We start from the raw sequence: 15,442 nt of genomic DNA on the forward strand, positions 1-15,442 counted from the left end.
TGACTGTGATGATGACAGTGACGATGACTGTGACGATGACTGTGACGATGACTGTGATGATGACTGTGATGATGACTGTGATGATGACTGTGACGATTATTTATTATGATGAAGACGATTATGGTGACTATGATGGTGATGACAAAACATTGAGTAATTTGCGTCTGTGTGGCTACATTTCCTGAAGATTAACATTGCTCTACCTCTAACTGTGATTTGTAGCTCACATCTCGTCTAGTACCCTGGCAACCGTTGCTAGTGGTCCATTGCCATAGAGACAGCCTTGTGTTAAATGAGAAGCATTCAGGAGAAGTAATGTTATTTTGTACTCAATACACTTTACCGAACCCATATGCATTGGGTGCGTAACTCATTAGGGCGTCCACTCACGGTACCCAGAATGACAAATCACATTTAGAAAATGGCAATTAATCTTAACGGAACATGCAACTCCTGTAATGAAGCAGCTAATAAAGTCATTTTCAAAACAAAAAAATCCTAAACATATGGCAAAATGCAATTCGCAGGAAAGCACCATTCTAAACAGAGCACCTGATGCGAGCAGTTGTATGTTAGAAAGTTAGAAAGAGAGGGAATCTAAAGATGCAACGACTAGGATGGGTTGTTAATATGATGAGGATTGGGCCTCTGGCTTCTGGACAACGAAAGAGAGTTGATATGAAAACCAATAGAACAGGAGAGAATAATTGCCTCCACGTTTCTATGGTGGGATTTTGGCCAGGCTACTTCGAAGCAAGGTAAGACATGATGCCTAGTAATATGAAGTAAAACGTTCAGGTTTCAAACAATTAAGTAGGCTCTATGTTTTCAAAACGCATAATGGCTCCAACTCACAAGTGGTGGGTGACTCGCTGACAGCCTGCCTACCGTCGCAAATGTGCTTGAATGGGGAGGCGCGCTTCAAGTTGAGAAATAAAAATAGTAGCTCTTTTTAATCGTGACCGTCAAAACTGGTTTTTAACACGCAATTGCATTTTTAAAGCTGTTTGAGGGGGCCGCACCATCAGCTCTCTCGCTGTCTGACAGGTGATGGCCTCTTCCGCTCAGTAGGCTCTGTATGCTGTGGCCGCGTATTAAATCAAATGCATGACGACTAACAACAATACACACGCTGCAATTTAATTCCACTAAATGATGCAAATGATCCTTTAGACCAGGGTGATTCAACTCTTACCCTATGCGGTCCGGAGCCTGCTGGGTTTCTGTTCTACCGGATAATTAATTGCACCCACCTGGTGTCCCAGGTCTATGTCAGTTCCTGATTAGAGGGGAACAATGGAAAAAATGGCTTTGAGGTCCAGAGTTGAGTTTGCGGGCTATAGATCGATAAGCGGGTCAATTGTATTTCCATCAATGAATAAAAAGCATTGTTTTGCGATGGGATTTGTGTTCTCCCGGACAGTTCGGTCCGCAACAATTGTATTTATCGGCTTTTAATTTTAAAAGCCGGTAATTACAGGCTAACGGAAACCCTGACAAGCACAGAGTGTGAGAATAGCGGTGACTTCTTGAATATAGCAATCGTACTGTCTGTGAGGTCAGATGGTGAGCGAATTCTGTCTGAACGAGTTAGCAGATTGACTAGTCTGATCCTAACAACAACATGGAATTAGAGAAAGCTCTGAGTTGTTTTGTTTCCCCAACCTAATCTGTCCACAAACAATCTTGTTCCCTGTGAGACTTCTGTCTCTGTCCACAGCAGCCTGTTCCCTGTGAGACTTCTGTCTCTGTCCACAGCAGCCTGTTCCCTGTGAGACTTCTGTCTCTGTCCACAGCAGCCTGTTCCCTGTGAGACTTCTGTCTCTGTCCACAGCAGCCTGTTCCCTGTGAGACTTCTGTCTCTGTCCACAGCAGCCTGTTCCCTGTGAGACTTCTGTCTCTGTCCACAGCAGCCTGTTCCCTGTGAGACTTCTGTCTCTGTCCACAGCAGCCTGTTCCCTGTGAGACTTCTGTCTCTGTCCACAGCAGCCTGTTCCCTATACATTTAGATTTTTACTCATTTAGCAGACGCTCTTATCCAGAGCGACTTACAGTTTAGTGAGTGCATACATTATTTATTTACTATTTATTTACAATTATTCCCAATTGTGGGAATTGAACCCACAACCCTGGCGTTGCAAACCAACTGAGCTACATCCCCGCCGGCCATTCCCTCCCCTACCCTGGACGACGCAGGGCCAATTATGCGCCGCCCCATGGGTCTCTCTCCCTATGAGAATACTGTCTCTGTCCACAGCAGCCTGTAGCACGTTACTTCATCTGCACATAGCTCATTAATAATCAGGAACAAAATGTCTGTGTGTGTGTGTAGGAAATAATCAGGGCGATGCCTGGGAAGAACCAGGTGTCACTCATACTTAACAAGCACGTCAGGGAGGGTTTCTCTGCAGGTACGCTTTTCATTTACATTTACATTTACGTCATTTAGCAGACGCTCTTATCCAGAGAGACTTACAAATTGGTGCATTCACCTTATAGCCAGTGGGATAACCACTTTACAATGTTTATATATTTTTATATTTTTATTTAATTTTTTATATTTTGGGGGGGGGTAGAAGGATTACTTTATCCTATCCCATATACTGTACTGCCAGCTCATGCTCTCTCTCTTCTCTCTCTCTCTGTCTCTGTCTCTCTCTCTCTCTCTCTCTCTCTCTCTCTCTCTCTCTCTCTCTCTCTCTCTCTCTCATGACCCTATATCCAAGTATTTCTACATCAATAAAGAGTACTAATCCTCCGTATGGCCTGTAGCAGTCAGCCACTAGAGGGCACTCCTCAACACATGACCAACTGCTGCTGAGCTGCGATTCCTCAACAGAGACACACAGACCGGAGAGCCTATCCAGGGGTTTCCAAACGTTTTTGGCCCACGACCCCATTTTGATATCTGAAAATTCTCGCAACTCCAACCATGTGAAAAAAAGTATATAATTAACAGCCAATGTTAACTGTTTTATTTGGGCCTATGGCAGTCAATTGAAATACATTCTAACAGTATTTCTGATTGTCTTAAACTCACCATCACATACTTTTAATGTGGGGTTATGACAGTCAATGGCAAATGAGTCTGACATAATGTCTATTATCTCATCACCACTAATTAGATGGGTGTGGCTTGATGCATGTCGCGTCGGAGATTCTCAAAGTCAGGGGGCGTGGTCGACGGTGCGCACCTCATCTCTGCCATCCATGTGACATCCAACCTATTGGGTTTTAATGCAGACGAGAGCACTGAATGCAGCTTCACACAGATATGGACACGGCAGATGGAGACGGCAGATGGACACGGCAGATGGAGACGGCAGATGGAGACGGCAGATGGACACGGCAGATGGAGACGGCAGATGGAGACGGCAGATGGACACGGCAGATGGAGACGGCAGATGGAGACGGCAGATGGAGACGGCAGATGGACACGGCAGATGGACACGGCAGAGGAGGGAGGCGGCAGAGGACACGGCAGATGGAGACGGCAGATGGACACGGCAGATGGACACGCCGGCGAGGAGACGGCAGATGGAGACGGCAGATGGACACGGCAGATGGACACGGCAGATGGAGACGGCAGATGGACACGGCAGATGGACACGGCAGATGGAGACGGCAGATGGACACGGCAGATGGACACGGCAGATGGAGACGGCAGATGAGATGGAGACGGCAGATGGACACGGCAGATGGAGACGGCAGATGGACACGGCAGATGGACACGGCATGGACGGCAGATGGACACGGGATGGAGACGGCAGATGCGGCAGATGGAGACGGCAGATGGACACGGCAGAGGACACGGCAGATGGAGACGGCAGATGGAAGGCAGAGGAACGGCAGATGGACACGGCAGATGGACACGGCAGATGGAGACGGCAGATGGACGGGAGGCCGACAGATGGACACGGCAGATGGACACGGCAGATGGAGACGGCAGATGGAGACGGCAGATGGAGACGGCAGATGGAGACGGCACGGTATTCCCTCTGAGTCAGGAACCAAAACACCTCCATAGTGACCTGTCAGCTCGATCAGCTGTTCGATTTCACTTACCAGCAGTCAACTGAGCCAGGATCACATTAAAACGGATTAGGAAGTAGGTCCCAAAGTGCTCTTCCAAGTGTTGGAGGTGTACAGTCATCACTCGTGTGGGACACTTACTGATGCCGGTTTCTGTTAGAAATATCCACAGCCGAGGGTAGGGGGCATGGTTCTCTTTTGAAAGACTCTCTCCAATAAGAATTATTTCCTCTGAATCCACTGATTCGATCACTCATCTGTAGAATGTTTTTGTATTTCTCCTGCATGCTTGCGTTCAGTTTCACAAATATGTCTGTTACAGAGGCAAGGAGTATTTTATTTTTAATTTTAATTTTTCCATCCATTGCGAATGACAACAGTTCCTCTCTCAATGTGAAAAATCTTTCCAACACTCCTCCTCGATAACCACCAAGTCTCGTAGTGAAATAGAACATTGTCATGCTCTGATCTCCACCTAGTTTTGCCAACAGGCCTGCGCGCAGTGGATGTGGTTTGATGTAGTTCACAGTCGAAGTTACCTGCTGCTGTATATCTCCGAGTACTGCGCTCAGCTCTTTTGCCGCCAGTTGCTCTCGGTGTATCCATTATAGCTCAGTGGGTGTATCATACAATGAGTCCATATGGCAGAGGGAGACCCATTCATAACTAGAGTGCAGAGGCCTGCCCGCCGTCCCGCCATAGATGGAGCCCCATCTGTGCAAAAGCCCACCATTCGATCCCATGGAATCTGTTCTTCGTCAATATAGCTACATGAATAGCGAACAAAAGTTAATGCATGGGCATCTCGGTCCTCACAGCTAACGTCCATCTGGAGAGCATAAGCTGGGGAGTTTCTGAGTCGTTCAGTCAGTGTCCTCTTGATTGCTAGCAAAATCATACATTCTTTGTTCAACAGTGTTATCTGACAAAGGTATTGATGTGAGTTTCCGTGCCTCTGCCTCCCCACACATTGTTTTCACCATATCAATTGCGGCCGGTAATATCAACGTTTCTGCAATAGTGTGTGGTTTCATAGCGTAACGGGTCTAGCCTTTCACCGTGGGAATGATTCAAATCCAACGGTCAAGTGGCCTTTTCCCATGATCTAAGGGAGCTCTCGTTTAGATTTGAATCATTTTAAATTTAGATTAAGGTGAACCACATTACAATGATTGCGATAAAGAAGATATTTTAATATATTATTTTGTATATATTTTTTTCTTCAGTATTTTGGAAATTCTCCCGCAACCCCATTTTCATATCAGGCGACCCACGTCGGATATATAAGGATACGCTTGGTGTCAAAAATGGATGAGTTGAGAGGGGAGGAACGGATTCGGTTCAGTCATTCATCCTAATGAGCCCTCGCCGGCTAGCTAGTTTATGGCTCGAAACTGCAGCAAGAATTTGAAACTTGGGAGAGTTCAGAATCATTCAGTTGTTATCTGAGTAATTCGTTTTTTATTGGTGACCAATACTACAAGTTCATTCTGTGTAGTATAGCTGTGTAGTATAGCTGTGTAGTATAGCTGTGTAGTATAACTGTGTAGTATAGCTTTGTGTAGTATAACTGTGTGTAGTACTGGCCATGTCCGAAAACCCATACTAGCGTACTACATACTTAAACTGCATACTAATTTCAGCATTTGATCTAGTGCAGGGTTTCACAACCAGCCCTGGCCAAACACACCTTAAAAAGACCACACTGCAGACACATTTAAAAAGACCACACTGCAGACACATTTAAAAAGACCACACTGCAGACACATTTAAAAAGACCACACTGCAGACACATTTAAAAAGACCACTCTGCAGACCTGTACAGGTACATACCACACATCTATTGGCCAATCGACTTTGGCCGAGGTTCAATCCGAGCCACGCTACAGCACAGGTCGTTAGCTGACAATGCAGCTTTTCAAAGGCATTTTCCCCTGACGTTCGCAGAGATCGCATCCACGGTAAACCCTGTGCATGTCGGCTTAATCTTAATTGAGTCTTATGGTGCTATAACGCAGACTGCATTGAAGGCAGGGTTTAAACATCCTTCAAACGGTGCTAGCCAGAGCAGACAGACGGACGGACGGCCGGGCTTAGACTGGACGGAAACACTATCTAGTGATACTTCCATCTCCAGATGGCACGGCCTCTTAAAATGTCTTCCTCCTAAAAGATGTGTTACAGATTTATTACAGACGTTTCACTCTTTTAGTAAACAGGCCTCGGGGGATTTCTGTGTTCTGAGCCTTTAATCATTCATTAGAATTCCTTGTTTGACTGAGAATTAGAATTCCCCCAACAACGCTCAAAGTCTAATATGGGGATCCTTGAATAGAGCTTTGTTGTGTGTGTGTGTGTGTGTGTGTGTGTGTGTGTGTGTGTGTAATATGTTTAGGATCAGTCTAATATGGGGATCCTTGAATAGAGCTGATAGTTGTTGGTGTAAATAGTTAACATTTACATTTAACCAGCCGGTATTTGAACCCGGTTTGTTAATGTGAATCAAGCACCCACCAGAGAAGATTGAAGTAGCTTGCGGAGCTGAGGGTTTGAAGTCGTGTATCAAAAGCCCTGTTTATATCTGGTTCTAACATGCAGCCTCTGTCCTGATCTTGTACACATTGTTGCCCACATTTTTTAGACAAGTGTAAAACGATTAAAAGAAGCATTATGATCTGATTCTGATCTTGTAAGTGTAAACAGACAAGATCAGTTCAAGAATGAAGATCAGGGCAAAGGATACATGTTAGCGTCAGGTATAAACAGGGCTATATATTATGCGCTGATAAACGTGTGAAACTAATATTATCTTCATACTGTACATGATTACATGACTCAAGCATGTTGATCCACCTACTAATATGTGAGTTAATTTTTTATATTTCTCTCTCTCTCTCTCTGTCTCTCTCTCTCTCTCTCTCTCTCTGTTCTCTCTCTCTCTCTCTGTCTCTCTCTCTCTCTCTCTCTCTCTGTCTCTCTGTCTCTCTCTCTGTCTCTCTCTGTCTCTCTCTGTCTGTCTGTCTGTCTGTCTGTCTCTCTGTCTCTCTCTCTCTCTCTCTCTCTCTCTCTCTCTCTCTCTCTCTCTCTCTCTCTCTCTCTCTCTCTCTCTCTCTCTCTCTCTCTCCTTATCTCTCTTTCCTCTATCAATTCAATTTCAATTTAAGGGCTTTATTGTCATGGGAAACGTATGTTAACATTGCCAAAGCAAGTGAAGTAGATAGTAAACAAAAGTGAAATAAACAATAAATATTAACAGTGAACATTACACTCAGAAGTTCCAAAAGACATTTCAAATGTCATATTATGTCTATATACAGTGTTGTAACAATGTGCAAAAAGTACAAATGGGAAAATAAACGTTAATATGGGTTGTATTTACAATCTCTCTCTCTGTCTCACTTCTCTCTCTCTCTCTCTCTCACTTCCCTCTCTCACTTCCCTCTCTCTCTCTCTCTCACTTCCCTCTCTCACTTCCCTCTCTCACTTCCCTCTCTTCCTCACAGTCTCGAAGCCAGCCCCATCTAGGCCTGAGGCATGCATCCAAGCAGCGGGTACGTAACATTTCTGACTTTACAAGAAACATATTTTTGTAGACTCTGCAGTTTCTGTGCTGCTAGTCTCCCTGTTGCAGGACAGTCACCTTTCATACACAGCACATGTTCAAGAGTAGAACCCACACGCACAGACAGCGGTCCAGAGGAATCGGAAAACATTGAAATGGGGCACAACGGAGAATGTGACAGGCCTAAACACCTGCACCTCTGCCCCATTATACAATACTTTGTGAGTCGTTAGACAATGCTGTAGGGAGTAGATCGGAGAGGAGTACCGCCTTTAAAGACTATGGAGGCCCGCTGTCCATTAAAGAGACTCTCTATGGCGGACCGCTGTCCATTAAAGAGACTCTCTATGGCGGACCACTGTCCATTAAAGAGACTCTCTATGACAGCCCACTGTCTATTAAAGAGACTTTCTATGGAGGCCCACTGTCCATTAAAGAGACTCTCTATGGAGGCCCACTAGATATTAAAGAGACTCTCTATGACAGCCCACTGTCCATTAAAGAGACTCTCTATGGAGGCCCACTGTCCATTAAAGAGACTCTCTATGGAGGCCCACTGTCCATTAAAGAGACTCTCTATGGAGGCCCACTGTCCATTAAAGAGACTCTCTATGACGGCCCGCTGTCCATTAAAGAGACTCTCTATGACAGCCCACTGTCCATTAAAGAGACTCTCTATGGCGGCCCACTGTCCATTAAAGAGACTCTCTATGGAGGCCCACTGTCCATTAAAGAGACTCTCTATGGAGGCCCACTGTCCATTAAAGAGACTCTCTATGGAGGCCCACTGTCCATTAAAGAGACTCTCTATGACGGCCCGCTGTCCATTAAAGAGACTCTCTATGGCGGCCCACTAGATATTAAAGAGACTCTCTATGACGGCCCACTGTCCATTAAAGAGACTCTCTATGGAGGCCCGCTGTCCATTAAAGAGACTCTCTATGACGGCCCACTGTCCATTAAAGAGACTCTCTATGACAGCCCACTGTCCATTAAAGAGACTCTCTATGGAGGCCCACTGTCCATTAAAGAGACTCTGTATGGAGGCCCACTAGATATTAAATAGACTCTCTATGGAGGCCCACTGTCCATTAAAGAGACTCTCTATGGAGGCCCACTGTCCATTAAAGAGACTCTCTATCGAGGCCCGCTGTCCATTAAAGAGACTCTCTATGGAGGCCCACTAGATATTAAAGAGACTCTCTATGACGGCCCACTGTCCATTAAAGAGACTCTCTATGGCGGCCCACTAGATATTAAAGAGACTCTCTATGGAGGCCCACTGTCCATTAAAGAGACTCTCTATGGCGGCCCACTAGATATTAAAGAGACTCTCTATGGAGGCCCACTGTCCATTAAAGAGACTCTCTATGGAGGCCCACTGTCCATTAAAGAGACTCTCTATGACGGCCCACTGTCCATTAAAGAGACTCTCTATGACGGCCCACTGTCCATTAAAGAGACTCTCTATGACGGCCCACTGTCCATTAAAGAGACTCTCTATGGAGGCCCACTGTCCATTAAAGAGACTCTCTATGGAGGCCCACTAGATATTAAAGAGACTCTCTATGACGGCCCACTGTCCATTAAAGAGACTCTCTATGGCGGCCCACTGTCCATTAAAGAGACTCTCTATGGCGGCCCACTGTCCATTAAAGAGACTCTCTATGGCGGCCCACTGTCCATTAAAGAGACTCTCTATGGAGGCCCACTGTCCATTAAAGAGACTCTCTATGGAGGCCCACTGTCCATTAAAGAGACTCTCTATGGCGGCCCACTGTCCATTAAAGAGACTCTCTATGGAGGCCCACTAGATATTAAAGAGACTCTCTATGACGGCCCACTGTCCATTAAAGAGACTCTCTATGACGGCCCACTGTCCATTAAAGAGACTCTCTATGGAGGCCCACTAGATATTAAAGAGACTCTCTATGGAGGCCCACTAGATATTAAAGAGACTCTCTATGACAGCCCACTGTCCATTAAAGAGACACTCTATGACAGCCCACTGTCCATTAAAGAGACTCTCTATGGAGGCCCACTGTCCATTAAAGAGACTCTCTATGACGGCCCACTGTCCATTAAAGAGACTCTCTATGACGGCCCACTGGATATTAAAGAGACTCTCTATGACGGCCCACTGTCCATTAAAGAGACTCTCTATGGAGGCCCACTAGATATTAAAGAGACTCTCTATGACGGCCCACTGTCCATTAAAGAGACTCTCTATGACAGCCCACTGTCCATTAAAGAGACTCTCTATGGAGGCCCACTGTCCATTAAAGAGACTCTCTATGGAGGCCCGCTGTCCATTAAAGAGACTCTCTATGACAGCCCACTGTCCATTAAAGAGACTCTCTATGACGGCCCACTGTCCATTAAAGAGACTCTCTATGGAGGCCCACTGTCCATTAAAGAGACTCTCTATGACGGCCCACTGTCCATTAAAGAGACTCTCTATGGAGGCCCACTGTCCATTAAAGAGACTCTCTATGACGGCCCACTAGATATTAAAGAGACTCTCTATGGCGGCCCACTAGATATTAAAGAGACTCTCTATGACGGCCCACTGGATATTAAAGAGACTCTCTATGATGGCCCACTGGATATTAAAGAGACTCTCTATGACGGCCCACTGGATATTAAAGAGACTCTCTATGACGGCCCACTGGATATTAAAGAGACTCTCTATGACGGCCCACTGTCCATTAAAGAGACTCTCTATGATGGCCCACTAGATATTAAAGAGACTTTCTATGACGGCCCACTAGATATTAAAGAGACTTTCTATGACGGCCCACTCATTAATAAAGAATAATAATAAGTCATGCCCCCCTCAGTCCTTGAATTTAACTAAATAAGTCTATAACACACTGTCGTGAGTTATAATCCGTTTTAGGAGGGCATGTCATTCTTTCAGTGGTTTTCCCCATTGCCCCTCCTCCTGACAGTAGGACCTGCTATGCTCCTTCTTTAGACAGCGGAATGGGCCGTGCCCAGTTGATAATCACCCCGATAATTGTCTCGAAACTGAACCTAAACTATACCGAAACTAATTTCACACCTATAACCGATTTAAATAAACGAAGTAAATTATGATGGGGGGGGAAAAGGGGGAGAATGGCTGAGTTGATGAGCGAGGAGAGGTCATGTCACGGGATGGCTTCAGAGGTCATGTGACGGGATGGCTTCAGAGAGGTCATGTGACGGGATGGTTTCAGAGAGGTCATGTCATGGGATGGCTTCAGAGAGATCATGTCACGGGATGGCTTCAGAGAGATCATGTCACGGGATGGCTTCAGAGAGGTCATGTCACGGGATGGCTTCAGAGAGATCATGTCCTGGGATGGCTTCAGAGAGATCATGTCACGGGATGGCTTCAGAGAGATCATGTCACGGGATGGCTTCAGAGAGGTCATGTCACGGGATGGCTTCAGAGAGATCATGTCCTGGGATGGCTTCAGAGAGATCATGTCACGGGATGGCTTCAGAGAGATCATGTCATGGGATGGCTTCAGAGAGGTCATGTGACGGGATGGTTTCAGAGAGGTCATGTCATGGGATGGTTTCAGAGAGATCATGTCACAGGATCGCTTCAGAGAGATCATGTCATGGGATGGCTTCAGAGAGATCATGTCCTGGGGTGGCTTCAGAGAGATCATGTCACGGGATGGCTTCAGAGAGATCATGTCACGCGATGGCTTCAGAGAGATCATGTCACGGGATCGCTTCAGAGAGATCATGTCACGAGATGGCTTCAGAGAGGTCAAGTGACGGGATGGCTTCAGAGAGGTCATGTGTTCCCTCCGTTTGGATGATGAAGAAATGAGTCACCTGGAAACAGTCGCCATGGTATTAAGAACACCTGCTGTTTCCATGAGACTGTCCAGGTGAATCCAGGTGATCCCTTATTGATGTCACCTGTTAAATCCACTTCAATCAGTGTAGATGAAGGGGAGGAGACAGGTTAAAGAAGGATTTTTAAGCCTTGATACAATTGAGACATGGATTGTGTATGTGTGCCATTCAGACGGTGAATGGGCAAGACAAAAGATTTAAGTGCCTTTGAACGGGGTATGGTAGTAGTTGCCAGGCGCACCAGTTTGTGTCAAGAACTGCAACGCTGCTGGGTTTTTCACGCTCAACAGTTTCCCGTTTGTGTATCAAGAACGGTCCACCACCCAAAGGACATCCAGCCAATTTAACACAACTGTGGGAAGCATTGGAGTCAACATGGGCCAGCATCCCTGTGGAACGCTTTCGACACCTTGTAGAGTCCATTCCCCCAATGAATTGAGGCTGTTCTGAGGGCAAAAGGGGGGGTGCAACTCAATATTAGGAAGGTGTTCCTAATGTTTTGTACGCTCAGTGTATATTGGATATATGCTGTATGTTTCGAATCATCCCAAGATGATGAACCCTGAAAATGGGACAAAGTGCCCTGACAAGGTGACCCAGAGGAAGCCAGTTGTTCTCAACCCCTACACTGCCCCATTCTTCCAAGAACTCACTGAGTTTGAATGAAGACCTCTAGTGAGGTAAGCATGCACACGCGTTTGGTTCTTCTATCCTTGTGGGGACCTAAAATTAAATTCATTCAAAATCCTTAACCCTAACCGTAACCCTTAACCTAACTCCTAACCTAACCACTAACTCCTAACCCTAACCACTAACTCCTAACCCTAACCACTAACTCCTAACCTAACCACTAACTCCTAACCCTAACCACTAACTCCTTACCCTAACCACTAACTCCTAACCCTAACCACTAACTCCTAACCCTAACCACTAACTCCTAACCCTAACCACTAACTCCTAACCCTAACCACTAACTCCTTACCCTAACCACTAACTCCTAACCCTAACCACTAACTCCTAACCCTAACCACTAACTCCTTACCCTAACCACTAACTCCTAACCCTAACCACTAACTCCTAACCCTAACCACTAACTCCTAACCCTAACCCTAATTGTAACCCTAAACCTAACCCCTTCTTGAAATTTTCCGGATTGACTGACCTTCATGTCTTCTAGCAATGATGGACTGTCGTTTCTCTTTGGTTATTTGAGCTTTTCTTGCCATAATATGGACTTGGTATTTTACCAAATAGGGCTATCTTCTGTATACCATCCCTACCTTGTCACAACACAACTGATTGGCTCAAACGCATTAAGAAGGAAATAAATTCCACAAATTAACTTTTAACAAGGCACACCTGTTAATTGAAATGCATTCCAGGTGACTACCTCATGAAGCTGGTTGAGAGAATACCAAGAGTGGGCAAAGCTGTCATCAAGGCAAAGGGTGGCGACTTTGAAGAATCTAAAATCTAAAATATATTTTGATTTGTTTAATACTTTTTTGGTTACTACATGATTCCATATGTGTTATTTCATAGTTTTGATGTCTCCACTATTATTCTACAATGTAGAAAATAGTAAAAATAAAGAAAAACCCTTGAATGAGTAGGTGTGTCCAAACTTTTGACTGGTACTTTATTTTATGTACAAATGTATTGTTTTTCTTACATTTATATTTCAGGGAGAATTTCACTGTAAATGTACAGCATTACCCCGACACCAGAGCTGCCAGATTAATACTGTAATGTTGCTTTACAGCAGAGATGCTGCAATAAATATGTTTTACGGTAAGGAAAATACTACTGAAAATATATTACAGCATCTCTGCTGTAAAATAGAATTACAGTATTAAGCTGGCAACTCTGGTGCCGGTATAATACTGTACATTTTCAGGGAAAAGTTTTACAGTGTACTTTAGTAGTGTGTCCTCTTTGCAGTGATGTGTCCCTGTTGAATCACCGTTAACACATTTAAGTTTTTCCGACGCTTACACACAAAATCTTTTCATGTCACACGATTTTTGGAAACCTCTCACTCAAAGTGCAAAACTACACACCAAATCTCCAAAACCATAAGCTATTTCTCATTTGACTCAGTTGTCAATTGCATAAAACACTTTTTTCAAAACACTACACACATCTCTACCTAAAACACAAAAATCTAACAGGAAGTGACTTGCTTTCCTTTTCCAAACACAACCATTCAAAATGCTACACTTATTCACCAGGTCACACACACTCTTCACATGTGCAAACACTAATTGCCTTTAATGATCACTAACCAATCACTGCTTTACTGTAGTATAGGCCTACAAATAGGTCAAAGGTCAGATTACCTGTTTTGAATAATGGATGGTAACAATGGACAGAGAGCAAGAGGAGTAGGAGGGAGAGGCAGGGGACAACAACGAGGACAAATTCAAAGACGAAGTGTTGGAAGAGGAGGAGGAGGAGGAAGAGGAAAATGAAGAGGAAGAGGAAGAGGAAGAAGAGGACGAGGGCAAAGAAGAGAAGGAAGGAGATTTATTTATGTGGATGAGGTTGGCTTCAACCTCACCAAAACCAGGCGCCGCTGAAGAAATGTAAAAGGACAGAGGGCAATTACCAATGTCCCTGGACAGCGTGGGGTAATATAACTATGTGTGCTGCCATCACTCAAAACGGGTCCTCCATCACAATGCCACACTGGGTCCGTACAAGACCGGCCATAGGCTCACTTTTCTGGATGCAATTTACTAATGTTTGTCGCGATTCAGATCAGGAGCCTGCTGGATTTGTGGTTATATGGGACAATGTTAGTTTTCACCGGGCTGTTCTGGTCCAAAACTGGTTTGCCACCCATCCACAATTTGTAGTTTTGTACCTACCCTCATATTCACCTTTTCTAAATCCCATAGAGGAATTCTTCTCAGCCTGGCGCTGAAAGTGTATGATTGCCAACCTATGCCCGCATGCCGCTTCTCCAGGCAATGGAGGACGATGTGGGGGACATAGAGGTTGCCTCTGTCCAAGGTTGGATACGCCATGCTAGGAGATACTTCCTCGATGTTTGGCAAGAGAAAACGTATCTTGTGATGTGGACAAAGCATTGTGGCCAGACCCAGCCCGGAGAAGAGATGAAGCGTAGCTTAGCACTGGTGACTGCCCACCCCCTACCAATTTCTGGACTGCCCCGGGACCCCACACACACAATTGTGTTCTTTACTGTATTCTAAAGAATATACTTTTTGGTTTGCACTATATGTTTATGGTTTTGTTGTGTGCTACTGTATACAACAGTAATGTTTGGCCTAATTAAATATTTTCTGTTTCTACAATTGCATTGGTGTTTACAGTGTACTTGTTACCTCTCAGCAGATTACTTTCACTGTAGAATATTGTATTGAAATGTAGATACCGAAGCCTATGAAAGACCAAAGAGCTTTAGATTTAGAACAACAGTGTTTACATGGTATATCCAAAAATGTACTATTATGAAAGAAGTGTTTGCCATTTGATGCAAATGCTTCATTCTGACATGTGTTTACGGCATTTTGAATGCAGTGTTACATTTTGAAGGAGATGTGAGGCATTTGCATTTTGTGTGTGCAGTTTTGGGAATTGTGTGTAGAGTTTTGAAAAAAGGAGACATAGTTTTGAAAACGTGTGTAAGCAGTTGGAAAAAACTGTAATTGGACATCGTTCCTGATTCATTTGAATACATAGAGGGATGTTTTTAATCGCACCCCTCACTCCACTCCTGGTGGCAGCGCGCGTGCGTCAGTGAGCTCTGATGCTGTGGCAGCGTGTCATGGTCCAGCAGTAGCGTGCTTCGTCCAGTGCGGACAGTCTGTTAGGGCTCCTACCTTGGACTTCTGGTCCTCTGTAGCTCAGCTGGTTAGAGCACGGCGCTTGTAACGCCAAGGTAGTGGGTTCGATCCCCGGGACCACCCATACACAAAAAAAATAAAAATAAATGTAAGTCGCTTTGGATAAAATCGTCTGCTA

The 15,442-nt window shown here is 44.9% G+C and overlaps 1 protein-coding gene across 1 annotated transcript in view; it reads left to right on the forward strand.

The window, feature by feature from the left end:
* LOC121584327 (ras-GEF domain-containing family member 1B-A) overlaps positions 1–15,442 on the forward strand; it is a gene marked incomplete at its 3' end in the record, with an annotated part of 136,164 nt that overhangs the window by 25,042 nt on the left and 95,680 nt on the right. Inside the window, 1 exon segment of the mRNA XM_045214027.1 lies at positions 7,536–7,583. Within this exon segment, the coding sequence (XP_045069962.1) occupies positions 7,536–7,583 (48 nt within the window).

The sequence above is a fragment of the Coregonus clupeaformis genome, unplaced genomic scaffold, assembly GCF_020615455.1.
Source record: "Coregonus clupeaformis isolate EN_2021a unplaced genomic scaffold, ASM2061545v1 scaf0184, whole genome shotgun sequence".
Classification (NCBI taxonomy): domain Eukaryota; kingdom Metazoa; phylum Chordata; class Actinopteri; order Salmoniformes; family Salmonidae; genus Coregonus; species Coregonus clupeaformis.